We start from the raw sequence: 27,218 nt of genomic DNA on the forward strand, positions 1-27,218 counted from the left end.
CTGTGGTCACTGGCGTGAGGCGTGTGGCCTACCCCAGCTCGGGATCTTAACCTGGGATGGGGCATCCCACTGGCCATAGGGAGGGAGCAGCTCACTTTCATTCCGTACGGGGTCTCCCAAGGCAGGCTGAGCCCAGAGACGAGAGACACGAGGAGGAGGGCAAAGGACCCCCCCCCCGCCACTTTCCCTGTCCCCCAAAGAACTACAGGTCCAGAGAGTATGCAGCATTTATTACAAAGCCAGGAGATACAAATGTTCCAGGGCAGGAGGGTACAGTCACAGCACCTCAGACACAGGACAAGGTGCAAACACAGACAAACCTGATGGGGGGGGCTCCCAACCCCAAACACCTAGGTTGCAAGAGAGTCTAGCCTCCTCACCTCCTCCCCGATCTGAGCTATGTACACTGGAGGGAAAACAGGTGGGCAGGAATCTGGTGGGGTCTGCCCTTCAGGGGGCAGTCCACTGACCTCGCGGGACGGAGCAGAGGTCAGAGCCTACAGGCTTCTGTCTTCTTGTGCTTTTAGATGCCTCTGTCGCTCTTTCTTGACTCTGCCTCAGCTGGGGGGGGGGGGGGGGGAGGGGACTGGAGGGCTGCTGGCCTTTGGCACAATCTGGGGTCTGTGCTTGTCTGAGGTTAGCCCCACTCCGCCTCTCCACGGCACTCCAGGCCCCCAGATGGGACTTTCCTCCCAGCCTTGCTAGTCAGAGTTTCGGGGTGGGGTGGGGGGCAGGGGCAGAACGGGGTGAAGCAGTTCACATTGCTAAAGCCACAGTGGAATTTCAAGGGCTGAGGCCTCCCGTGGCCCGAATCTTCTCTTCCACAAGATAATGATGCAAAGGCCACACACACAGGAAAAAAAAAGAAAATGGCAGAACTATCTATTCTTTGCACAAAGTTTCCACTGCGAGAGGAGGAGGTAAGGGAGATGCCATCTTCGCCACCCACTCACTCCTCAGAACCAGGGGATAGACTGCATTTGTAAAAGGCACTGTCTTAGCAAGTCTCTGGACATTCAACAATGGGGGGAGGGGGGGTGCCGGTGGGGCCGGACAGCAGCCAAAATGGGGAAAGAGAGAGGGTAGACCCCGTTCACAGCCGGCTGGAGTTGTGCCTAAAGCTTTGGGGGCTGGTGGGGCTCCCCCAACACCCCATCTGCCTTGGGAAACAGGAGGATGGAGTAGAGCTTTACTGAGCCTCAAGTGGCCCTTCGGGTCCACCGCCAGACACCCCCAAAATAAGAGCAGGGCAAATTACACAAGACCCCCTAAAAATGAACACTCCACCCCCCACACATACACACACACATAAAGTTTGTTTCCTGTGGCATTTAAATTAATCTGGTTGGTCCATAGAAAATAAGTATGTATATTTGGTTTTTCCTATGTACATATATATATAGATTTATTTATAAAACCCGCCCCCCACCCCTAAGGCGGGAGGAGCTGGGGCAATTAGAAGAGGTGGAAAAGGGGCCCAGAAAAAGTGGAGGGGTGGAGAGGCATGGCTGGAAAAGGAGGGAGAGGGTCCCTTTCCTCAAGTTAAGGGGGGCACAGGAGCTCCGTTGACAGTCATCTTGCGCCCCCTGCTGGTGGAAGATGGTGTCTGCAGGCAGTTCGAGGTACCCCCGTTGGCAGCTGTGGTGGCCCCACTGGCTGTCGCAGGGGGAGTAGGGGAGGTAGGGTGGGTAGCCGGGGGCCCGTGGGAGCTGGGAGAGCCATGGCAGGGGGTGGCTGGGCTGGGAAGGGAGGAGGAGGTGGCTGGCAGGGTGGCAGGGCTGGGAGCCTTGTCGCTGACTGACTCACACTCAGATGCCCCGCTGGTGTTGGTGCCCTCCGAGGGGGTGGGTGCTGTGGGCAAGGTGAGCCGCTTGCAGGCCGGCTGGACCCGATACTTGAGGGGGAGAGGGCCATTCTGCAGGGAGAGGGGGCAGAGAGGCAATGAAGGGGAGGGTGTCGGGAGAAAGAGGCCACCCAGGAAGCTACCCAGCCCTCACCCCACAGTGCCCAGGTAGAGGAACGGGGTCCGGGCCTTGGAGAGGAGCAGATAGGCAAACAAGACTGACCAAGCAAGGCCAGAGATACAGGGGCACACAAAGACCCAGAGAGGCAGACAGAACGTGCAAGGCCAGGGACCGGAGAGGAGAGAGGCTGGAAGGCAGGAAGCAGCATCCGCTCCTCCACGGCCACCCGACCCTGCTTTCTGCCCCAAATCAGGGCATGTCATCTGCCAAAGGGTCCTTTTTCCCTTTAGAGTGTAGGAGGCCATCATCGGAAGACGGCCGGAAGCGGCCGACCTGCTGTGGCAGACCACCCTGGACATGCCCAGCTCATGGGACAAGGCATGAACCGTGATTACTGGTCACTATGTGGTCACTGTGGCCACAGACCAATGCCAGACCCTGCAGGGCTCCCCTCCCGGCCCTGTCCCCGCCCTGCACTCTCCCGCCCAGCTCACCCGCCGCCAGGGATAGATGTAGGCTATATCCATGAGAGTGTAGTACTCCTTCAGTGGCTCGTCCTCGTATAGAACCTCCACCTGGAGGAGGAGATGGAGAACACCATTACCCGGTTCAGGTTCAAGGCTCCAGCCATTTGGCAGAGAGGCTCCTAGCTAGGGGTGGGAAGTGGGGCGATGGGGAGGAGGGACTTGCAGGTATTCCCTTACTACTTTGGGGTTTCGCGGTGGGTTTGACTTCCCGGGCAGGCTTGTCCCAACCGAACTCCAGACCACCAGACGGAGAAGGAAGGATCCAGAGAAGATACCCACATCATTAACAACCCCTGCCTCCCGCCACCCACACAGCTGTCTGAATCCCTCAATCTCTGGCAGGTCCTCCAGAGATAAAGGGGGGGCAGGGGGGGGGGGCAAAGAAAAAGCCCAGGTGAGAAAGATCTCACAGAGCACTGGCTCTTGCCCAGGCTGCAGTGGAATGACCCTGGACGCATTAAAAAAACACATGCTTGGGGCAGCTGGGTGGCTCAGTCGGTTGAGCGTCCGACTTCAACACTTCAACTCAGGTCATGATCTGGCCGCTCATGAGTTCAAGCCCCCTATCAGGCTCTGTGAGGACAGCTCAGAGCCTGGAGCCTGCTTCAGATTCTGCATCCCCTCTCTCTCTGTCCCTCCCCCCACGCACGCTCTGTGTCTCTCCCTCTCAAAAATAAACATTAACAAAAAATTAAAAAAAAACAACAACACATGCTTGGATCTCACCAGAGATTCTGATTTAATTGGTATGACATGAGTCAAGTTTTAAAGCCTCCCACACGATTCTGATCTGCAGCAAAGTTTGGGATCCGTTGTCCTAGAGCCTTGATACCCAAAGTGTGGTACACAGACCAGTAGTATTGGCAACACCTGGGAACCTGCTAGAAATGCAGAACCTATCTATGCTTTAACAAGATCTTTAGAGAACCAGTAACGTATTCGAATCTGAGAAGTGCTGTCCAAGACCTCCAGTGGAATTTCAGACTGGCCTTCCTTCAGCCAGGTGGCCCCAGACAACCCCCTATATTTCTCCACACACACCTCTGCCACAGTTCTGAACATGCAAGCATGCACATGTGCACACATATGCACACACACACACACACACACACATACACTCCGTCTTGGTTCCCGTGCATCTCTGCACACTGGCTTCAACAGACAAAGACTACTCCACCCTAATCTTGGTTTCAATTACCCTTCTACTCAGCTCAATTACACAACCACGCAGGTCCTCGTGTCACCCAGCCTGCTCAGAACAGTGGCTGGGATGCACAGATTGCCAGATGCAGCCACACAACAGGCACTCAGTTTCTGAGAGGGCCCAGGGACTCACCTTGTATTTGCTGGGCACATCCATCTTGTTGCGAAGAAACTTGGCGAGATGCATGACGGTCATGGCTGCTGGGCATTGCAGGAACCGCACCCCTGTCTGCTGAGGGAGAAGCACCCAAGGGCTGGGGTCCGCCCCAGGCACTCTCTCCCAGTCCGCATCCCACCCCTAGGCAGGTCCCCAGCACTCACCTTCTCCTTGTCCCCATCCCCATTCTCCAGAGGACCTTTCTTTTCCTCCCGGTCCCTGGGGGAGGAGAAACAATGAAGCTAGGGAACCCCTGAAGCAGGCAGGATCCCCCAACACACGCAGCCAGAAGACCTTCCTGGAGACACCTTCTCCTGCTAGGGGAAGGGGGCCAGGGTGGGAGAGAGGGGCGACCCAACCTAGGACCCCCCAAACCAGGCGTGGCTCAGACTTGCCTGACACCTTCATAGAACTCGATGGAGAGGCTGACAATCTCGTTGTCGCTCAGAGCTCCCTTCTCCTGCTCCAGGACCTCGCCGCGGTCCTCATTGGAGCCGTTGGGGACTGCAGAAGGAGAGAGAGCTGAGGGGCTGGCCTAGGACGGGGAAAGGAGCCCCACCAAGGACCCTGGATCTCACAGCTTGGTGTGGGGGGGGGGGGGGGTGGGGGTGGTGAGCGCAACCATCCTCTGGGCCGGGGCGGTGACACGGCGGCACGTGCAGGGCGGACAGCCCGGGGCGGCCCCACCTGCTCAGGGGAACAGGCAAGCGAACACGCTCACCTTCAGTCAGGGGGTACGCTGCATAGAAATCCCGCCGTCGTTTCATCTCATCTGGAAGAGGAAAGCAGGGTGAGGACGGGGCACTAGGCAGGGAAGCGTGGGGCTGTGGGCAGGATGAAACAGGGGTAGATACCTTTAAAAAGCCCAGGGACCAGTTTATAGACGATGTCTTGCAGGGTTTTGTCAGATCTGGAAAAAGCACGGAGTCCCGTCAGCAGCCACCTCACCCTGCTCTCCCCAGCCAGGAACCCTTATTTCCACCTCCCCTCCTTAGATCCGGGGCACAGGCACCAGGGTCCCCAGAGGCACGGTCTTTACCCCTCTAGTACTTCTCAGCCTAGACAAGCTGGATACGACCCAGAGGGAGGGGAGGGGCCTTGCTTCTCCCCCACCTGCCACCTTGGCTATAGGATGCAAAGAGGGCGGAGGGACAGAGGGCAGATGACCCAGAGAGTCGGCGTGGGCGGGAGGGACAGTGCCGGGCCCACCTGATGCTCAGCAGCGGCCTGGTTTTGTGGACCTGCACATCACACATGGGGCAGTACTTGTTGGTCTCCAGGTAGCGCACGATGCAGGTTTTGCAGACTTGGGGGTGGGGGGTGGAGAAAGAAAGGAGAGTCAGAGCCCCCTTCGTAATCCAGGACCAGCCCCCGACGGCCTCTGCTCAGATTCAGGTATCCCTTCCTCTCCACCTTGTCCCCGCAGCTCAGCCCATTCAAAGGCTCAACGGGGTCCTGGTCTCACCCCTCCTCCGTCCTTGGGGGAGGAGGGGCCGTGGGAGTGCGTGCGTGCGGGTGTCAGGCCAGCGTCATGTACCAAGCAGAAGGGGAGCCCCAAGTCCGATGGAGTACAAAACAACAGCCCGCCTGCTGGACACCTCCCAGGGTCCTGGACCTCTGCCACCAAGCCCAGTGTGCACGTGGGGGGGGGGGGGGGGGCGCGTGCATCTTCAGGGGCTGCAGCTCCAGCCAGAGGATGGAGGAGGGAACCGAGGGGTCAGGTAGGTGAAAGCTCCTGAAATAAACCTCCGGGCTGACCCCTCCCGTCTTCCCCCTGCCCCTCAGGAGTCTCTCTGCGGCCAGGGACCGCCACGGGGTGCACGGACGCGCGTGCTCTCCAGGGCAGGGCCTTGTGCTCTGCCCTCCCCAGGCAGTGCCCCTCCGACCTGGCCAAAGACTGCCCGTCCTGAGCAGCGGCCCCTCTGCCCAACTCACAGGAATGCAAGCACTCCACGATCGTAGTGGCGTCGATGAAGTACCCCCCGCAGAGGGCACACATGAGGTGAGGGTTCAGCTCTGTGATTTTGATCCGTGTGGTCCGATGCATGATGCCGGGGTGGGGGGCAGGGGGCCTGGGGAGCGTCACCCTGAGAAATGAAAGTGGAATCAGAAACCCAGAGGCCCAAGAGCCCCTCCCACAGTCCACACCACCCAACGTCTGTCCCGAAGCGCGAGGCTTTTGCTCTCTGCCTCCGAGGGCAGACTGGCTACGTGCATGGGGTTGGCTCCTCCTGGCCCCTCTTGAGTATTCACCGGGTACGGGGGCTCTGGAGACGCGTGCCACCTTGAGCGACACCATCGGGCTCCATCTCAAGAGCAGGAGGAAAGATGAAGTTAGACCAACTCTCCAGAGGAGGCAGGAAAATTGAAGAGAACAGAGTTTTTCAAAATGTCTCTGATCCCAATCCACATTCACTGAAGTGAGTGCTAGGAGCTGAGGACACTTAGACCCCCCTCTACCCAGGTGCAAGGCCCCTGCCTCGGTCTTTCTACTCCATCCTCCCCTCCTTCCACCCCATCACCCTTCCCCCAGGAAGGCAGTCCCGGAAACACTGTGGCCATGGGATGCCCTAGGTTTAGAGGGAGCACCCCGCCACCTCGTCCTCCTAGCTCTACATCCAGACTGGGCCCGGAGTGGCTCCCTGGAGGTCCACCATACGCTGGCCATGCAGGTTCCAGGCCTGGCGCTCAGGCAGGAAACACGGAGGATGGTCCTTACACGCCCGAAGTTGGGAGCACGCATCTCCAGCCTGACCCCAGCCCCGACCCTGCAGGTAGTGGCAAAGAGCCTGGGCAAAAAAGACTGCTCTTGCCCCTTCTGCACAGTCCCCGCTGGACGGCCCACCGTACAAGTCCCCCGGTCCCACACGCAGTCCGGGACCTCCCTCCCAGGCACATACAGCAATTTCTCCACGTGGACACTGCTGCCACTCCGGCTGCCTGTCCCCAGGCTGTCCAGTGACACATCACAGGCTCTCAGAGATATGCCCGCCAAAGCTGGGCAGAAAGTTCTCTCTGCAGCAGCCCCGAGCACCCAGCCAGGCCTTGGCAGGGACCTGGGAAGTCAGTCAGAGCCCAACTCTGAATTGGCTGATATGCCTAACTTCTCGGTATAAAAACCAAACCTGCACTAGAAGGGAAGGCCCCTCCCTCCCTCCCTCCTCTTTCCCAGAGTAAAAGCCCAAGGCGTGGGGCTTGGGAGAGTGGCCAAGCCCCAATGACTCCTTCACAACATACACCCTTCTCTCCTTTCCAGAGAGATTTCTAAAGCCACCATATTGGGTTTTCTAGGACCAGAAATTCACAGCCAGGATCAACAGTTTCTATAGAGACCCCAGGATGAGTTTGGCCAGGACCCAAACAGCCAACAGAGGCTGGCCAGAGACCCAAAGAGATGGAGAGACAGACACAAAGGCCACACGTGGGAGAGACACCAAGTCTGCAGGGCAGACAGAGGGGACCAAGCAAGCCCAGAGAGCCAGCGGAGACACAGCGGCCTAAGGAAGGAAAGGGGCTCCTGTCCCAAGGAGGGCGGCCTAGGCCGGTCTCCCTGCAAGGGTTCCCCCCTTAACAATTACGCAGAAGGCTTGCTGGCTACTCCACTGTTTGGTCGTTTCCATAGTAACCCTGTCCCTGGCAAGATGCCCAAATATTATTACAACCATCCAGAGGAGAGAACAAACTCCAAGTGGCTGTCTCGCTGAGTGTGTGTAATATCCATTGGATGTGTACGTGATGTCTGGGCTTCCAAAACTACTTTGTACGACTGCTTGACCTGTGCGTGTGTGCGTGCGTGCGTGCGTGTGTGTGTGTATCCAAATGAACCTCTGTGTGCATGCACAGACAGAAACAACACATTCTGGTCGATGCTGGTTGCTATCAGCGCATCTCACACCCGGCTCTGTCTCTCCCTCTCACGTACGCACACGTACGTACACACAAAACACACAGGCGCTTCCCACTGCCTCAGTCACCTCATTCACACACTGGCTGGATTTTCACAACACACACTGGCTCTTAAGAACTTGCATGCAGTTCCTGCCAGGTAGACTGTGGCCTCAACACGCAGGAGTTCCTAGGCAAGGGGCTGTGACCTTTACCCTCTCGCTTCCGCGAGCATTTGTGAGAATTCGGGCCCAGATCATCTCTCAAGCTCCTTTCTAGATGCGCGGGAGAAGGAAGGAGCTGTGGAGCTGACTGTATAGAAATATTCCTCCTTGTCTGGTGTAAGAGCAGGCCCCCCTCGCCCGCACTCCCAGCTCCCCCCACCCTATCCCCAGGGGCCTCAGACTGCTACCTCTGGGGCTGGGGGTGGGGAGAAGCACTGATTGGCTCCTCACCTGATTGCCATGGTTACCTGCAGGGCCCTGCCAGCAGGTGCCAAGAACAACTGTAAACAGGAGCTTGGTTCCCCCACTGTTCGCCCCCCACACCTGACACCCAATTCCTTCCCAGCTGCAACTGGCGGGTGTATCGTGGGAAGGAGAGGGAAGAGGGGTGACGGTGGCTGGACTTCTGGCTGTCATCACGTTAGGGAAGAGGTTGGGAGATGGGAAACAGCGTGAGGGAGAAAGACAGAGAAGTTCCGTGAAGCAGAAAAGGGAGCCAAGGGCCTTTTGGAAGTGGCCTCTGTGGAGCTCTGGGGGCCTTAACAGGTCAGTCCCACTGACACCACCACAGCGGACCTGTGCCCTGTCCCCCATGCCCAACTGCAGCCAAGTCATTCAGCACCTTTTGTCCCCAAACCACTGTTCTTTGCAAGGGCATGATGGCTGGGCAGCCCATCCTGGCCCCTGGGGATCCGGGTCTTGGCCACACTGTCAAGAAAGGAGCTCGGGTCAGCACCCAGCGCCAGCTCCTCCTTGCCATTCAAGCCTGACCTTTGTCTTTCCTCTTCTTCAAAGCCCCTACTAATTAGAGACCACCCCCATCTCTCCATTCTAGCCAGTCTTTTGCTGGAAGCTCTCTGCACTTTAGGGCTCTCTTGTTTTTGTTTTGTGTTGTTTTGATTTTCTTCTGCAAAACCGGCTGTCTTTGATAACCCAGAGGTCTCTGCTCCTTCAGATGCCCCACGACAGCATTCTCTGCTCTGCCTTTCCTGCACATGAAATTAGCCCCACTCCCCACTAGAAAATCACCAGGTCTTAGGAAAAGTCACTCAAGGTCACATGCAGACACCTAGAACTGCGGAAGTAGAAGGGATCTTAGAAGGCGTCTTGTCCAATCCTTTCATTTTCCAGATGAAGAAATTCGGAAAGAAGTGACTCAGCTAAGGTCATGCAGTAACGCAGTGGCAGTCCTAGGAGTAGAAACTGCCTGGCTCCTGTTCCAGTGCTCTCTACACACTGGCACCCAGGCCAGGCTCCCCTCTCATCTGAGAAACCAATAAGCCTGGCCTGACTCCATCCAGGCAGGTGGAAGGCAGAAGGACTCCAGGTTCCTTAGAAGACTGCTCAGTGAGCCTTCTGGGGGAGGTCAGAGTCTGGCCCAAATATGACCATCAGCACACATTCTCACCTTGAAGTAGGAAGAGGGACAGAGACTAGTTGCCTCACCCCACTTCCACGGAACAGTTAGAGAAACTGAGGCTCCATGGAAGCCCAGTGAGCCAGAATGTACTAGGTGCATTCCTCTGGTAGCTGTGTGGGTCCAACTGCACAAGCTCTGTGTATTTGTGTATGGAGGGGGAGCACAGGGGTCCGCCTGGGGACAATGTCAACCTCTCAATGTTCCCTGATCCTTGACCCTGGGACCTGCCCCTCCTTGCCAGCGGCGTCAAAAACATCCTCTAGTCTCCTGAAGCCGGGCTCATTGTCCCCTCTCTGCTCTCCCCCCTCAGCTTCCTAAGATCAAACAAAGACAAAACCCCAAATATACACCCAGAGCTACACATTGCCGAATATACACAGAGGCACACAAAGCCAGACACACCCCCTCCATCTCTCTCACACAACACACAAGGCCAGACAGACACTACACACACACACACACACACACACACACACACACACACACACACCAGGCCAGACACACCCCATCACACATACAGCCAGACCAGAGCCAGGCCCACACTTGCCAGATGTATAAGCCACCCCCACCCACCCCAGCAGCACACCGTCTGACATCCCTGCCTGAAACCAGAGCTGGAAATACACACTAACCTTTTGTGCATCCCCGGTCCACCCAGGATAAATTATAACATAAGTCTTCCAGCAACAAAGGCAGTGCAGCTCCCAACCTCCACTCAGGGGGCCAGAGGCTGGAGGAGTAGGGTGGGCATCTGACCTGCACAAAGATGTAGCCTCTTCCTGTTCAGGCTGTCTCCATTTCCATGGCAACAGCTCCATCAACCTAGACCTCTCAGGCAAGGCCAGGGGCAGCAGAGAGCCCCCCCCCCCCCGCCCTCCTGCCCACCCCCAAAGACTCCAACTTGAACTCCACTCAAGCCACACAGGGTGGATACTGAGTCCCAGGTCTCACCTGGGGTCTGTTTCCGGCCTCATTCCAAAGACAGCTCTAAGGCCACAAACTCCAACTCCAAACCAGGGAGCCCCTGGGAAAACCTCCCTACCCAAAAGCTGCAACAGAGCCGGCTTTATGCTCCTTCTGCAAGTACTAACACCTTGGAACAGAGTGGAGACGGGGAGAAGAGAAATGAGAGTTTCAGGAACAGATACAAACTGCGAGAGGCCCAGAGAAGGAGGCATCAGAAGACAGCGGGAGGCAACCAGGAGACAAACCCCCTACTTCCCCCCCTCTCGCCCCCCAAGCAACAGGGAGCTCAGGAGAGACTGAGGCATATATACGTATGGTGGGGGTTCCTCTAAGAGACAAAGACCAGGAAGAAGCGCGGGGTAACACTTCCACGATATTTACAGGCAAATCCACCACCCCCCAGGCCTCTTCCTTCCCCACCTCAAGCCATCCGAAGCAATTCTGGGCAGATGGGGGCAGTGGGGGAGGGGGAGAGGCATGCCTAGGCCCACTGTGGAGACAGGAGGGGCAGGGGTGTCTGCTGGCCAAGAGGTCCCACCCCCTCAGAGCTAGAGGAAGGAGGGCCGGGGGAGGGAGGGGGCAGCCCGGCTCCTCGGTGGAAGAGGGGCCAGTCGGTCAGACCCCTCCTGCCTCCGCTGGCGATGGGAAATATCGCGATAACTCTCCCCCCTTCTCCCTTCTACTCCCTCCTCCCGGGCTTCCCCCGGAGCCTGGGTCAGAGGATCAGGGACCTCAGTTACCGGGTGGCCGTTCCTACCTTCCCTAGAGTCAAACTTTCGGCGGAGCCCAAGGAGGGGTGTTCCGGAGAAAGAGGCTCGGCCCGGGTGGTTCGGGGAGGGGGCGGGGCGCCCAGTCCGGGGCTGGGGGGAAAGGGACCCGCTGGGGGAGGTGCCCGAGAGGCCGGGGACCCGGGCATGGAGGAGCGCCCTCCCCCGGCCCCGCAGCGATCAAAAAGGCATGTCGCTTTCCTCCCGGTCTCAAGTCCCTGCGCGTCCACGACGCCCCAGTGCCCACGGAAGAAGCAGAGAGCGACCCCTCCCCAGACCGAAAGGGGTAGTGGGGCAGGGCCAGAGGCCGCTCTGGCTCGTGGGGCGGGCGAGGGGGGCAGAGATCCGGCCCCGCGCGCAGCCCACAGCCCTGGTGGCTGCCTCGGACCCTCCCCCTCGCTACCTCAGGAGCAGGTCTGCGAGGGGGCTGCGGCACAAAGAGGTGGTGGTCGAGGGAGACGCCAAATCGCTAAAAGGGGGAATCCATTTCGGCCATCTTGGAAGGGAGGAAAGGGAAAAGGGGAGAGAAAAGGGAGAAAGAAAGGCGGACGGGGCGAGCTAGGATAGGGGCTGGCGGGGTGGGGCGGGGACGCGAGAAGCAGGCCGGGTTCGGAGTCTCCCCTCCCGCAGGGGTGTGTAAGGAGGGATGGACCGGCCCCCCAGCCCCGTTCCAGTTGCGGAGAAGGAAAGGACAGGGAGTCTGCCTCCACTTACCTGGGTTCGGGGTCCGGTGGGTCTCGGGGAGGGGGGGATGGGAGGGAGGGAGGGAAGGGGGGGGAGGGGGGCCGCAGCCGTGTCGCTCGCTGTGGCGGCGGGAGGGGAGAAACCTACGGTAAGAAAGGAGTTTGTGAAAGCGGCTTGGGGTGGGAGGGAGCGAGGGGAGGGGAGGGGACGGAGGGGGGAGGGGAGGGACCGGGGCTGGGGGGGTACAAAATGGCTTTTTTTCCTCCAGACAAGAGTAGGTCCCGCCCACTACTCACCCACGTGACCTCATTCCTTCAGGGTGTTTGCGGAGAGGGGAAGAGGAGGAGGGGGAGAGGCTAACGCGGCTGCCCCCACACCGGGTGCCGGGCCCCCTAAACTAGGACGCGACCTCACTCTTCCCAAACAGACCCTGACCCTGGAGGATGTATCCTCTTCTCTGTTAACCTCTGCAATTAACCCTCCCCCCCAGTTGTGTGTGTGCCCCCCAACCCCCTGACCCTGCGATCCCCGCCCTAAGCTTGGGGCGCCTAGAAAATGGTGAAATGAGGGGTACCGGGCTGAGATGTGGTTCGTTCTGCAGTCCTACACGGCCTGGACCAAAGCGCGCTGGGTTCCGGCGGGGGACCCGACACCTCCGGCCACGCGTCCAGGGTATTTTCATTCACTCTAAGTGACACTCCCTTAAAATTAACAACTGCAACGGTGGGAAGAGAGCGTGTGCTCCCCACCCCCCTGGCCCCTCTCGGCGGCGGGATCACTGGCTCTAAAACGCCACCGCCCGGGACCCAGCCAGGGCGCCCCGGGGAAGCGAACTGCCGGGGGACGGAGGGAAAGGCCGAGGGGGTAGTCTGAGTGGGGGGGGGGGGGGGTCGGTTTGCTGGGGTGGAGGCTGGTGCCTCCCGCGTGCTCGAACGGAGAAGAATGGAACGTAACCTGGGCTGGGAGACCATCTGAAGACCGGGACTCACTCCCGGTCCGGGACACAATAACCCGCTCGAATGCAAGAGGCCCGACTGGACTAGAAAACTAGGCGCCAGGGCCCGAAAGCGGGCCCGCGCTTTTTCTCCTCCCCTGCGCTGCTTCCCGCATTTTTCGCCGGGGCGCTCCGAGCTCTGCGCGGTTGGTGCGCCTCCCTCGCCCCGGCGGCGGGAGGAGCCGGGCGAGCGCAAAGGCGGCTGGTGCCAGTCCGCCTCCGACCGTCGCTCCCGGCTCCTCCCAGCGCTCGGGCTCCCGTCCCCAGTGGCTCCCGCTGGGAGGGGAAAACGAAGAGGGAGGCTTGGAAAGGCTGGGAGGAGCGGCTGAGGCTGGCGCCGGGAAAGCCAATCGATACTCCGTTACGGCGACGACCCGGGCCCTGCCTCATTAGGACGGTCGATTCGCTTATTCGTTATTCAAGATTTATTAGAGATGGTCACCGGGTCTGTCCCTCCAGAGAGCTTGATTATCCGGCCAGAAGGGCCATTAAGCGCACTGGCGGTGGGTGGCTCGAGTTAGGAAATTAGGAGACAAATATTCCGCAAGCTTCGTAGCGCCTGCCTCCTGCTTCCTTAAGCGCTCGCAGCTCAGGCCGCCCCGAAGCCGGGCCCCCCTGGACTGAATGCCTTCACCCTTTGGCCGGCGACAAGGAGACCTGCGGACATTGGCCGCCAAGTGACCTCAGAAGCTTCAGCCTTCAGCCCACAGCAGCCAAATGGGGCGGAGAGGAAGAGGATGGGCGGGAGAGATTTCCTCTTAGAGGGGGTGCTCGGAGAACCCGCGGGAGAAGATGCGGGGAGGGGTTAGAGAGCCCGGTCACCGACTCCCCTGTCCTTACGCGGGAATACCAGGAGTTTGCCGCCCCTCTTGGAAAGGGGGCTTTTGGCATGGACACACCCACTATCCCCAGGGCAAGTGGGTCGACAGCAACCCGAATTCTGCCAGGGAAGACTCGCGCATCCTCTACTGTCCCCCAGTTGCCTTGTGGGGAGGGGAGCGCAGCAGGGAGTGTCACTCCTTTCCTGCTAAAAGATTCCTGGGGCAAGAGAAACCTGTAGGGGCTTCCCGAAGACCTCCATCCTACACACGATCCACAGGGGCACCTAGGGCTGCCTTCCAAGTGTGTGTACCGGAGTGGGGGGTGGTGGGGGACAGGTATCAGCCAGGAGGAGGAGGGCTGGTAAATCCGCACTTTGGTCCTTTCATCCCGGAGTGTTGCAGCTAGGGGGCCCATCACACGCGGGTCCATCCACTCGTTCCTCAGAGAGTTATTAAGCGTCAGTCACTAGCAAACCACAAGACAGAGGGGTGAACACCCCACTACTCACTAAAACTTCGTTTTAATCGTTTCCATCCTGGGCAACCAGTCCCCACCTCCCTGGCCTTTCTGACTTATCAGGAGAACTTTCCGAGAGCCAATCTTTCTCACATGTGAAGCTCTCTGGTCTCTTGACAAAGAAGCACCTGTCATGTACCAATGTGAAATACTGTACGAGGTACTGGAGACCTAAAGCTGATGAGCCAGGCTTTAGCCTGCAAGGAGCTCACGGCCCAGTGGGTTTACATAGCCTGTCCCGTTAGCTTCCATGGCACTGGGTATCCCTCCAGGTTGCCCGCACCAGCCCTGTGAGCACCTGGTAAGGGTGGGTAAGCACTGGGGAAGGTTTTCACAAGAGGTGTCCTTTGGGCCCAATCTTGAGGAGAAGCCAGATACCCAAGAGAATTGCCCGAGTCCCTTGCTTAGCTCTTCATCCTGGAATGTGCCTCCGGCTGCCATTAGGTGCCAATGCTTCCCCTGCCTTCTGTGCTAGTTGTACGACCTCACAGGGGTCTCTAGCTGACGACTTCTCATCAGAAGAATCACTGTGTGTGGCACAGACTAGAAGCCTCCAGAGGGCAGGAACCCTGGGAAATCTAATTAATTATTTCTGGCACATGCCAAGAGCTACTGTGAAATTAAGATCCCCTAGAAGATGATGACAAAGGCAGGAGAGGGTGGCTCCTCTTGATTTTATGACTGTCTTTGCCTCTGTGTCCTTCGCTCCTTCTCTCTCCCCAAGACAATGTCGTTTGTCAGTTTCTGCTTCTATTTCTCCTTCTCTGCCCCACTGCTCTGTATTTCTAGAAAAAATAGTTTTGTTGTTGTTTTCCTTTTTTGGAGGCTTCGCATATGAACTGCTTCTCTTTTCCCTCCATTTTCTTGGTGTCTTCCTTCCACTCACCGCACCTATTTCCCTGTCATCTCCCTTTTCTGTCTCTGTATCACCGCTCTGTTGTCTCTCACCTTTTGCTTCATCCCACAATTTCTCCCTGCCTTTGTCTCTGGCGCCACTTTCTTCCCTTCCAAACATAATGTTTCGAGAGGGTAACATCGATTGAGGCAGACAATGGAAAACTGTCCCACCTCCACTGTAAATTCATTCTTAATCCTACGAAAAATGCAACCTGAAACGTATTGCACAGCGAGACAAAAACCTCTGTCTTTGCCTTTCCTGCAATCCAGCCTGGGGGCGGGGTGGGAGGTAGGCGGTGGAGGAAAGTGCTGGAGAAATAATCCCATCATTGACTGAACATCAAGGAATTTTCAATCACAATGACCCTCTGACTTGCTATAGATAAAAACATCTGCCGTTTCAAAACGGAATTTGGCATCTTAGATGTTGGGAGGATACCGCTTAGGTTTTTCTTTTAGTAGAAGGGGGGGGGGGGAGGGGGGGGGAGAAAAAGGCAGCGTCCCTGGGTGGGCTCGAACCACCAACCTTTCGGTTAACAGCCGAACGCGCTAACCGATTGCGCCACAGAGACTGCGACAACTGCCAGCGTGGCGGTGAGCCGAGTCAATGGGAGCGAGCCTATGACGGCGCAGGAATCCAACGGAAACCCTGCAATCGGGCGAAAGCAGTCAGGCCCTGGGGAGAAAGGGAAGGGTCCCAATCAAGGAAAGGGAGGAGGAGGGACCTTTACGTCCCTCCTCTATTGGTTCTGGGAGGGGTAGTCGGGGCTTCCTCTGGATCGCTCTTAGGGGAAGATAAGAAGATGGAAAAGCCCGAAACGTCCTTTTTTTAGGGTGACCCGAGTCTTGGGGATACGTGGGGAGGGGGGGGGGTCTCAAAAAGCATAACCACCTTTGGTCTCCAAACCTCCCCTTTGGACCTGAACCCCTGCAAACGCAGCACATCCGCGACGCCCTCCCTTTGCCCCTCCCCCTCGAAACATTAAATATGTACTGAATCGGCGCCTCCTAAATACCAGGCACCGTTCTAGGCCAGCGAATGTGCAGAGCCTAGCATAGTACCTGGCACATAAGAGACGGAAGGATTTCTGGAAAGAATAAATGAAACAAGCTAGCGTAATACACCCGAGCCACACGGCGCGATCACAACACCGTGGTCCTTCAGCTGGGACCGCAGCCCCTATTCTGGGCTTCACCAGCCCACGTGCACACAGGTCCCAGCCCAGGTCCTCCGAGCCGGGAGTCCCGGTCCGCCGCGATCCCAGCTTGCACCGCGGCGCCAGGCTCTTCCGCACTCAACAGTGACTTTTCACTTTCCGCCTTCCCATTCTCGGTTTTGGCTTCTCAACCAAACTCCGGTTCTGATGACTGACAGATAGGCACAGCCAGTAGGAAGTCAAAATGTCCCGGAAGGGTCGGCCTTTGGGCGAACAGGGAAAAGGCAGCAAGAGTGGTTGTGCAGTGGGGGGCCTCAGCCGGTTGAGTGGAATTGTGGCGATTGCGGGTCCCAGTACGCCGCAGTCATGGTGAGATGGGGAGCGAGGAGAAGGGACGCGGGGCAGGGATTGAAGAACGGGGAGGGGGCACGGGAGCTTTGGGAGGCGGAGAGGGCCTGGTGGTCGTTTGAAGGGAAGCCGACTGCGGTGAGGACCAGGGGTTCGAAGGCGGCTCCCCGCAGCTGCACAGCGCTAATGTCACAGCTGGGCTTCGGGGTGTTCAGGCGCCTCCAGAGGGGAGGACGGTGCACATAGGAGCCTTCGGATCAGGGGCTGCGCCGGGGGCTCTGGCCGCATTTGGCCCGTCACGCTGAGTTCCTCCGCTCTGTCTGCCGCAGTCTATTATGTCCTATAACGGAGGGGCCGTCATGGCCATGAAGGGGAAGAACTGTGTGGCCATCGCTGCCGACAGGCGCTTCGGGATCCAGGCCCAGATGGTGACCACGGACTTCCAGAAGATCTTTCCCATGGGCGATCGGCTGTACATAGGCCTGGCCGGACTGGCCACCGATGTCCAGACTGTGTAAGTGTCGGGGGTCCCCGCCCACACGCAGGCCTCTTCTTGGACTAGCCTTGCCTGGTGTCTTGAGTGGCCCAGGTGTCAGTCATCTACCAAACAGCACCAGTGAATCAGAGACTTTGCCGGACACACCGTAAGCCATAAAGAATTGTATCCTAGCCAACTTTCACCAGCATTTACTCATTTTCTCTGCACGGAGCACCTTACCTGCAGGGACTCATTTAAACCGCTTAAGTACATTACCATGCTGCCGTCCCATTTTGCAGATGAAGAAACTGAAGGTCTTAGAGTTTCTTGCCCAAGGTGCAAGTTGATGAATGTCACTTAGGATCTCAATGCAGGTCTTCCTGGGGCTTGTGCTCAGTCCCTAAATAACTTCAGGTCTAGTTGGGAAAGGGATACAGAAAGATACCTGATCCAAGATGAGTGCATATTAACTGCTAGATTCCTCATCTAGTGGATAGAAGCCCTGATTTAAGAGGAAGAGGAGTCTGGGAGATGAAAGAGGTAGCTATTGTGTTGGTCCAAAAGAAAAAAAAAAAAAGGTATGAGGGTTATTGTCCTAATGGGATGGTAGTAATGGGAAAGGAAAGGAAGGCATTTCTGAGAGTTTAGCAGCCTTAGTAGCTGCTTGGATATTGTGAGGCCAAAGAGTCATTCACTGAGGGTGGGCTCTGTGTCTTTTTCATCTGCTACTAGTGTCTAGATTACTACTTGGCATATAGGTGATCCAGAAATGTCTTAAAGATGATTTTTGATTTGAGCATGTTGACCGAAATCCAGAAAATCGGGCGGGCTAGTTTTAGGGGAAGGTGATGACTGATTTTTGACACCAATTTTGAAGGGACGAGGCGACCTAAGGAACATCTTTCGGGCAGTTGGGAACTTGAAATCGTATCTCGGGGCTAGAGAGGCATCGGTGATCTTTTAAACCTCTGGGAACAGATTTTGGACAGAATATGTAGAGGAGAAAAATTAGCTGCCGTTCGAGAGCTGAACTGTACATTTAGTGGTGGGGGAAGATGAGAGGCCAGAGGAAAAGGATCAGGTTAGGGTTTCAAGAGGGAAGATGTCACAAGTGGCAGGTCCTGCAGGAAACTGGTGGCCCAAAGAACAGCAGTTCCTGGACTTAGTTGTTAGAAGATCAAGAGACTAGTTCACTAATGTGGGTGGAAGTTGGTCAGAACGTTTTCTCTCGTTTCCGTCGAAGCTCCCTAAGTCTCAAGAACACGTGACTTGGAAATGCTTCCTTCTGGCATCAGGGCAACAGCTTCAAGTTGCCGTCACTGTAAAGGCCTCCAGCAGCCTTCCTCTCCGCCCCTCACACCGTTTCCTTTTCTTCTGGAGGCTTTCTCACCGCCTTTGTAGGCTTGTGGGAGGTAACTGCTAATTTGCAAGGCCTCAGTTTCCTCACCTGTAAGAGAAGCTCAGGTTGTGTCTAAGGCTCTTTGTTCTGGCGTCCTTTGACCCACTCAGCAGCTTTGCTTCTGGCATTGGTCTGCTCCTCCTCCCTGCCGGGGCCTGTCCTGGGCTCAGAGCTGTGGCACTGGAGGCCGTGTGGCCTTTGTTGGGCAAGTCTGAAACGTGGACATGAGGCCGGACTTCTGGTGAGAAAATCACCGGGAGAGGAAGAGAGGAGTCTTGCTTGGCAAGGGTGGCGATTGTGTGTTTCCCTACGTACCTCCTGCCCTCCGCAGAGTGGACACTCGGGCACCTTCAGGAGTGACGTCCTAACTCCTTTCTCCTCCTGTCACAGTGCCCAGCGCCTCAAGTTCCGGCTGAACCTGTATGAGCTGAAGGAAGGTCGGCAGATCAAGCCTTACACCCTCATGAGCATGGTGGCCAACCTCTTGTATGAGAAACGGTGAGCGGAAGTGTAGCCTGGGACTTTGTGGCCACGTGGTCATGGCTGGAGGATGATTCCTCCTCCTCCCTCTCCCATTTCTTATTTGCAGGGTGATAACCCTGTTTTATGGGTCTGTTTTCTGTGGGCCTGACGACCAACCAGGAAAGAAAGGGCTACTTCAGAAGAAGGCAGGGATCGCACACAGCAGACAAACTTGCTTCCAGGCAGCAGCATTGACCCCACCAAAGTGTGCCCTAGAGTCTCGGGACCTAGGAATTGGGTACCTGAATTTTTGTCCGTTTTCTTTGAAGACTTTGTGACGAGGAAAGCAGAGGCCTAGCTCTAGAATCCAGTGCAAAAGCTGGGATGGAAGCAAAGGAGAGCCCCACAGGGACTTTCCTTTTCTCTTTTTTTCTTTTTGTTAAATTTTTTTTTACTGTTTATTTATTTTTGAGAGAGGGGAGCCTGGGTGTCTCAGTCGGTTAAGCGGCCGACTTCAGCTCAGGTCATGATCTCGCGGTCCATGAGTTCGAGCCCCGCGTCGTGCTCTGTGCTGACGGCTCAGAGCCTGGAGCCTGTTTCAGATTCTGTGTCTTCCTCTCTCTGACCCTCCCCCGTTCATGCTCTGTCTCTCGCTGTCTCAAAAATAAATAAACGTTAAAAAAAAAAAAAAAGAAAGAAAACTATTTTTGAGAGAGAGAAAGACAGAGTGCGAGCAGGGGAGCGGCAGAGAGAGAGGGAGACTGAGAATCCGAAGCAGGCTCCAGGCTCTGAGCTGTCAGCACAGAGCCCGACACGGGGCTCGAGCCCACAAACCGTGAGATCATGACCTGAGCCGAAGTCAGACGCTTAACGCACTGAACCACCCAGGCACCCCCCACAGGGACTTTTCCACTCATCTCTGGGCACAGCTGGGTAGCAAACTGACAAGTGGAGTTCTTTTTTTTTTTTCCCCTTTATTTCTTTTTAAATCATTTAGTTTGAAATAATTTTGAACTTTATGGAAAGTCACAGAAGTACTCTTTAGCTTTCAAAACTGAGTCGTTGCCATTTTCATACCTGGATCAATACTGTTGCCTTTGTTGTATTAAAAAGCTAAAAACTGTAAGAAGGGTTACCTTTTTTTAGGTGTATTTTAATATCCTCAGCTGTGAATTGTCTGCCACGTGTAACTGTGTTTATCAAAATCCCGAATTGAAAAAGGTTTAAATGATTTTTGTCTTAAGTTTTTATTTAAGTAATCTCTACACCTAACGTGGGGCTCAAACTCCCAACCCCAAGATCAAGAGTAGCACGCCACTCTGATTGAGGCAGCTAGGTGCCCCTTAGATGACTTTTTAGAGTGTGGTGTCTGGGTGAGCCCAGTTGTTTAAGCATCCAACTTCGGCTCAGGTCATGATCTCACATTTTGTGGGTTCGAGCCCCGCATTGGGCTCTGTGCTGACGGCTCAGAGCCTGGAGCCTGCTTTGGATTCTGTGTCTCCCTTTCTCTCTGCCCCTCTCCCACTCGTGCTCTGTCTCTCCAAAGTGAATAAATATTTTTAAAAAATTAAACTTTATTTTACAGAGAGCAGGGAGAAGGGGCAGAGGGGGAAAGGGAGACTCTTAAGCAGGCTCCACACTCAGCGCAGAGCCCAATGAAGGGCTCGATCCCATGACCCCGGGATCATGACCTGAGCCGGATTCGAGAGTTGGATGTTCAACGGATTGCACCACCCAGGTGCCCCTAAACAATTTTTAAACTGATTGTAGATGGGGGAAATGTCTTTCACACCTGTAAAAATTACCTCACATTTAAGTATATGAATAATGGCTCATGTTTCTGTTTTTGTTTTTTAGAATGTTTATGTATTTGTTTTGAGAGAGAGAGTAGGGGAGGGGCAGAGAGGGAGAGAGAGAGAGAGAGAGAGAGAGAGAGAGAGAGAGAGAGAGAAAGAATCCCGAGTAGACTCCGTACCGTCAGCGCAGAACAAGCAAACTTTACACCCAGCATGGGGCTTGAACTCACAACCAAGGTAGTGAGTTCAAGCCCCATGCTGGGTACAGAGATTACTTAAAATCAGTAAGTAAACTTAAAAAAGAAAAGAGTCACATGCTCTACTGACTGAGCCAGTGCCCCATCGTGTTTATTGGAAATAAAAATACGGGGGCACCTGGCTGGCTCAGGCGGTAGAGCACGCGGCTCTTGATCTCAGGGTCATGAGTCTGCGTCCCATGCTGGGCGTAGAGATAACTTAAAACAATCTTTTAACAAGAAAAAGAAAACTACAGGATTTTTGAGGCTGACCTGGTAAGTCCTAGCTTCTCAGCTAACCGGGAGCTTTCTGTACAAGCCCACCTGAAGTCAGGGATTTTCTAGCAGGATCAACTAATTCTGTGATTTGCAAACTTGAGCAGTGGACAGAACCTTTTTTTTTTTTTTTTCAGAATTATTTTTTACGGAGCTATAATTTCAGGTCATGCTCTCAGGTATTACTGAGAGCCAATATAAGACATGGGTAAATAAAGACAAGATGGGGCGAGTGGGTGGTTCAGTCAGTTAAGTGTCCGACTCTTGATTTCGGCTCAGATCATCATCTTAGTTCGTGAGATCTAGCCCGATGTTGGTCTCTGCACTGTCAGCGGGGAGTCTGCTTGGGATTCTCTCTCTTTCCCTCTCTCTCTGCCCCTCCCCTGCTCGTGCTTGCTCTCTCTCTCTCTCTCTCTCTCAAAACAAATACATAAACATTTTTTAAAAATAAAGATAAGACATCTTTACTTACTATTTTTATTGAGAATAACGGCCATTAGCTTTTGCGGTTTTTTTTTTTTTGGCTTAATGTTTATTTTTGAGAGAGAGAGAGACACACACAGTATGAGTGGGGGGAGGGGCAGAGAGAGAGTGAGACACAGAACGTGAAGCAGGCTCTAGGCTCTGGGCTGGAACTCACAAACTGCAAGATCGTGACCTGACCCGAAGTCGGATGCTTAACTGACTGAGCCCCCCAGGTGTCCCAGCTTTTGAGTATTTTACAATAGATTTCTGAGATTAATTCCACTCAGAGCTCAGGGTCCTGGACATGTGTCCGATAATCTCCTATTTCCTATAGGCAGACAACGAAAATAACCCAGCTTCCTGAGTATCCTTCTTTGCCTTGTCTGCCAACAGACTCAGGACAAAACTTTGTGTTCAGTCTGGGTGTCTTGTTATTGTTTTAATGATTTTTATTTTTTAGTGTGTTTCCTATAAACTGCTTCAAGTCCGTTTTCTTTTTTTTTTTTCAACGTTTTTATTTATTTTTGGGACAGAGAGAGACAGAGCATGAACAGGGGAGGGGCAGAGAGAGAGGGAGACACAGAATCGGAAACAGGCTCCAGGCTCTGAGCCATCAGCCCAGAGCCCGACGCGGGGCTCGAACTCACGGACCGCGAGATCGTGACCTGGCTGAAGTCGGACGCTTAACCGACTGCGCCACCCAGGCGCCCCTCAAGTCCGTTTTCGAAAGGAGTGGAGGTATAGGTAGATACATGACTAGAAAATTGAATGGTGGTAGGACTTTGGTGAGGATAGGGAAGAGTAGAAGAACTCAGAATTCCCAGAAATAGGAAGTGGAAGAGAGGGTCAGGGGGGCGGAGGCTATGAAGGCAGGTGTCAGGGAAAAGAAGTCTTAAAGCACTGTCAGATGCCAGGAGGTGGGGAAGGGTGAATCAAAGCTGGCCCTGTGGGAGGCAACTGGCTGGCTGAGTCAGTAGAGCATGTGACTCTTAGAGTCTTGAGGGGTGCCTGGGCGGCTCAGTCGGTTAAGCGACCGACTTTGGCTCGGGTCGTGATCTCACAGTTTGTGAGTTCGAGCCCCGCGTCGGGCTCTGTGCTGGCAGCTTGGAGCCTGGAGCCTGCTTTGGGTTCTGTGTCTCCCTCCCTTCTCTCTCTCTCTCTCTCTCTCTCCCTCTGCCCCTCCCCCACTCATGCTCGCTTGCTCTCTCAAAAATAAACATTAAAAAAAAAGTCTTCTGGGTAGGTCTGAACAAGAAGGCGATTGTTCTTGAGTCCTGGTTTCTCTCTGCTCCTGGCCTGCACAGGTTTGGCCCCTACTACACAGAGCCAGTCATTGCCGGGTTGGACCCGAAGACCTTCAAGCCCTTCATCTGCTCCCTAGACCTCATCGGCTGCCCCATGGTGACTGACGACTTTGTGGTCAGCGGCACCTGCTCCGAACAAATGTATGGGATGTGCGAGTCCCTCTGGGAGCCCAACATGGTGAGTTGGTGGCATGGAGTGGGGCCGGGCTCTGAGGTGTCCACCCCTTGGCCATCGGGGAAAAATGTGTTTATGTGGCACACGATGAAGAGAGTGACGCAGGTAGGAGAGAGCCACAGCTGCTTGGCCTCGGGACGGTGTCCAGAAACGGCCGGGCCTTGGTGCAGGCTGGCTCCAGGGAGAACAGCATCTGTCAGGAGACCCCGGTCAGATACTTGCCGCAACAGCAGATGGTTCCTTACCTTGGAGTAACTCCTTACGGGCTTTTCACACCCGTTCGTGGAACAAACATTTAACAAGGTGTAGGGTCACAGCCGAGGCGGGTCAGCGGAATGGGCTCTGGAGCCGGGTTGTCTGGGTTGGAAACCAGTGGATCCACCCGTCACTTAGTTATGTTCTCAGGTATGTCACTTTGTCTCTTTGTGCCTCCATTACCTCGGCTGTAGAATGGGGATAACGGCGTAGTCTACCTTAGGAGGGGCAGTGTGAGGGAAACACATGAAGACCGGAATGGTCCCTGACGGGAAGGGTTGGCTGTCGTGCCAGCTCTGCCGGGCCCCGCTGGCCTGTCTTCAAGGGCTCACTGCAGTCTGGTGAAGCAAGACAGACCCCCAAACGCATGTTAAAATGCAGTTTGCCAGGATGAGAGGAAACAAAAGGTCTGATTGGCGGAAGAAACAGCCTGTGCGAAGGTACCAGAGGGGCGAGTGTGTTCGGTGATGAGAGAGCTTGCTGTGGCTGCTCTGTGGGGGGAGATGATGGCGGAGAGCAAGAGTGGGCTGCGACTTCAAAAGGCCTTGAATGCCGTTCCAGAGTCTAAACTTTTCCCCGGTACCTGATGTCAAAGGTAGGTAGATGCAGGTAGATGCCATAGGCTCTCGTGCTCCCCTGCAGGAGGCGCTGAGTGAGGCCTGAGCAAAGATCATCAGGGGAGGGGCAGGGGTGCCTCTGGCGTCTAGAGCATTTGGTCATTTCAACCAGAAGTGAGGGAGGTGGAGACAATGAGGGTGTCTTGAGTTTTCTCACGAAGCCAGCCCAGATGGAGGACGTAGGAGAAGGAGAAGGTTTGGGGGGCTGGGGAGTGGGTTGACGGTTGGACAGATCGAGTTTTGAGGTACCTGTGTGACACCCAGGAGGAGAGCCCATAGACAACTCCTAAAGCACGTGGAAGTCAAATAGGGATTCTCCCCATTTTACAGAAGGGGGATTGAACTTAGCGGAGGAACATGTGACTTGTCCAAGGTCACACTGCTGGTTAGTAGAGGCAGTTCAGGGCTTCGCTTTCCCTTACGTAACCTGCTTCCTTCTGAGCAGCCGAGAGGGCTTCCCACATCCCGGGAACCGTCCCTCACTTCAGGCGTGAGGGTGGCCAGAGTTGGGGATCTTGAGCCTAGAAAAGAGAGAGTTGAAGGATTCAGCCAAGTTAGGGTCTGAGGCTTCTGCTTGTTGGCAGGATCCAGAACACCTGTTTGAAACCATCTCACAAGCCATGCTGAATGCCGTGGATCGGGATGCAGTGTCAGGCATGGGAGTCATTGTCCACGTCATGTGAGTATGAGCTGGAAAAAGTCTAGAAGCTTTGCGTACACCTGCCTCTCCCCTCCCCCACAAACACCCCATCTTCCCATCCCCCTGATCAGGAGTGAGGGAGGAAAGGTGCTTGTGGCAGGCTTGGGATAGCAGAAATCCATGCTTCTCCAAGGGTGGCGGCAAGGAGCCTCTTGCGGTTCCCCTGGCCTCTGTCAGGTGAGGCTCCATGACCCGGAGTTTCCTTCCTACTTGCTCACAGTAGGAAGTGTCCCCAAAGTCTCAGGGACCTGTGTGGGGATGAGCCACAGCAGCGCTACTGCAGACTGGTCAAGACTCTAGGTGACTCCCTTCTCTCCCAACTCCCACCTCTGGGTGACATTCTGAGCCACAACTGGCTGGTGCTCCGGGCGCTGGGAATGATTTTCCAGCCCCAGCCAGCTCCCTAACTGCCATCCCCTTTCCTCTCGTCTGGAGCTGTCACCAGGAACCCGAATGGATGAAGTAGACGTCCTCCTGACAGCTTTCCTTGGGCACATCCCCAAATAAGCATTTGGACCCTTTAGTTATGGGGTAGCTTGCTCAATTATCACGAAAAACAGACTGGGGCTGATAGCAGACAATTCACCCTCGGGCCCTTTTATGTTCCTTGGGATGAAACGTCCTTCCTAAATGACTGGTCCTCCGGGCCTGGGGGAGCTCCTGCCCTTCTTTGGCGGGCTGTGCAGTCAGGCCGTCCTCTTACTCTTGGTGGTTCCCGCCCTGGAGAGCTGTCACTAGTCTCCTGTCTTTCCCCCCTTCCTCATCCCAGGCTGAGCAGACAGGCTAAGGTTAGTGGAACATGAGCAAGACAGTTAAACCTAGAATTGGCTGGACAGCTCCGTTCTGCAGTCTAGAATGGCGTAGATGTTTTGTGACTTTTCTCCCTCTGCAGTGAGAAGGACAGGATTACCACCAGGACACTGAAGGCCCGCATGGACTGACCCTCTGTTCTCAGAGCCTGCATTTTTTTTTTTTTTTTTTTTTTTTAATAAAATAGTTTTTTTCTTTCACTTCTGCTTCTTTGTCTTTGGGACTTTTACCTGAGATCTTTGATCCCTGCTAGGCACTTTCAGATAGCTCCTCAGGGTGTAGCTCAGCCCTTGCGTTTTCTTCTGGACTTGCAGCCAACTCTACCGGTACACCAGCGGGGAGAACATCGACGCGTCACTTGCTGAGTGTCTGCTGTGTGGTAGGCCCGGCACAAAGTGCTTTACACATTCTAGAATTTAATCATCATGGTGACTTAAGGCAGCTGACGTAATCTTCTTTTATGGGCAGTTAACTTGTTCAGGGTGACTTTAATAAATGGTAAAGCAAAGATGTAAACCCATATTCTATTTGACCCCAAAGCCTAGAATGCTTTGCACTCAATTCTACAGGAAAACTTTTTCTTTTTTCCCTTGAGAGAGAGAGAGAGAGAGAGAGAGAGAGAAAGTGAGCACATGAGCAGGGGAGGGGCAGAGAGAATCCCAAGAAGGCTCTGCACTGTCAGTAACAAGCCTGACCCAGGGCTCCAACACACAAACCATGAGAACGTGACCTGAGCTGAAATCAAGAGTCAGACCCTTAACCAACTGAGCCACCCAGGCACCCCTATAGGAAAACTCTTAAATCTTTCATAGTTTCAGGTAGAAATTTGGCTAAGTAACGACAAGTAATAGGCTTATGGATCAGTGTTTTGTTGTTTTTTATTAAAATGTTTGCTTATTTTTGAAAGAGCGAGAATACAAGCAGGGGAAAGGGAAAGAGAGAGGGAGACAGAATCCGAAGCAGGCTCCAGGCTCCGAGATGTCCACAAAGAGCCCGACATGGGGCTCGAACCCACAAATTGGAGATCATGACCTGAGCCGAAGTCGGACGCTTAACCGACTGAGCCACCCAAGTGGTTTTTTTTTTTTTTTTTTTTTAAATTTTTTTTAACGTTTATTTATTTTTGAGACAGAGAGAGACAGAGCATGAACAGGGGAGGGGCAGAGAGAGAGGGAGACAGAGAATCTGAAACAGGCTCCAGGCTCTGAGCTGTCAGCACAGAGCCCGACGCGGGGCTCGAACTCACAGACTGTGAGATCATGACCTGAGCCGAAGTCGGACGCTTAACCGACCAAGCCACCCAGGCGCCCCACCCAGGTGTCTTTTAACCTTGGGTGCACATTAGCCACAAAGATACTTTGATACCATCCTTCAAGATTCTGATTTAACTGGCTTTTAAAGGCCTGGGTGCCTGTCTTTCCAAAAAGTTCCCCAAATTATTCCAGCTTCCAACCTGTGGTGGCGGCTCCCAAACTTGAGCCTCCATCAGAATCTCCTGGAGGACCTGTTAAAACTCTGATTCACCTGAAACCATTATTACACCTCATGTTTGGATTTCAATAGAATTAAATTAAAAAAAAAAAAACTTTCTGATTCAGATCTGCAGAGGGATCCGGAATTTCTGATTCCCAGGCGCTGCTGATCCTACTCTCCCAGAACCACACCAGGAGGATCACTAGATTTTTAAGCTCAATCTAAATGGAGAACATGAGGT

At 54.8% G+C, this 27,218-nt stretch overlaps 2 protein-coding genes and 1 non-coding gene across 10 annotated transcripts; 1 reads left to right on the forward strand and 2 right to left on the reverse strand.

Moving 5' to 3' along the window:
* Positions 1–213: 213 nt before the first annotated feature.
* Positions 214–12,010, reverse strand: PCGF2 (polycomb group ring finger 2). 8 transcript variants are annotated; one of them, XM_045488632.1, is made up of 12 exons: positions 11,104–11,475; positions 6,105–6,160; positions 5,787–5,938; positions 5,061–5,157; positions 4,706–4,761; positions 4,573–4,623; positions 4,247–4,355; positions 4,016–4,070; positions 3,828–3,926; positions 2,459–2,539; positions 1,807–1,915; positions 214–1,586 (listed from the first exon to the last, which is right to left on the reverse strand). In XM_045488632.1, exons 1-12 carry the CDS (start codon positions 11,260–11,262, stop codon positions 1,573–1,575), a joined length of 1,038 nt encoding a protein of 345 aa, XP_045344588.1. In that variant the 5' UTR covers positions 11,263–11,475; the 3' UTR covers positions 214–1,572. The 8 variants fall into 8 exon arrangements, with proteins under 8 accessions (XP_045344588.1, XP_045344584.1, XP_045344587.1 ...); XM_045488628.1 differs by lacking the exon at positions 11,104–11,475 and adding an exon at positions 11,828–12,010 and having other exon boundaries at positions 214–1,915; positions 3,828–3,923; XM_045488631.1 differs by lacking the exons at positions 6,105–6,160; positions 11,104–11,475 and adding an exon at positions 11,828–12,010 and having other exon boundaries at positions 214–1,915.
* Positions 12,011–15,524: 3,514 nt separating this feature from the next.
* TRNAN-GUU lies at positions 15,525–15,598 on the reverse strand. Its single transcript has one exon. It is a non-coding gene; the product is annotated as a tRNA-Asn (tRNA).
* An 814-nt stretch (positions 15,599–16,412) lies between these two features.
* On the forward strand, positions 16,413–25,702 carry PSMB3 (proteasome 20S subunit beta 3). Its single transcript, XM_045488635.1, has 6 exons — positions 16,413–16,552; positions 16,861–17,045; positions 18,799–18,906; positions 22,948–23,125; positions 24,579–24,673; positions 25,587–25,702. Exons 1-6 carry the CDS (start codon positions 16,550–16,552, stop codon positions 25,633–25,635), a joined length of 618 nt encoding a protein of 205 aa, XP_045344591.1. The 5' UTR covers positions 16,413–16,549; the 3' UTR covers positions 25,636–25,702.
* Positions 25,703–27,218: the final 1,516 nt, after the last annotated feature.

This window comes from Leopardus geoffroyi, chromosome E1 (genome assembly GCF_018350155.1).
Source record: "Leopardus geoffroyi isolate Oge1 chromosome E1, O.geoffroyi_Oge1_pat1.0, whole genome shotgun sequence".
NCBI lineage: Eukaryota > Metazoa > Chordata > Mammalia > Carnivora > Felidae > Leopardus > Leopardus geoffroyi.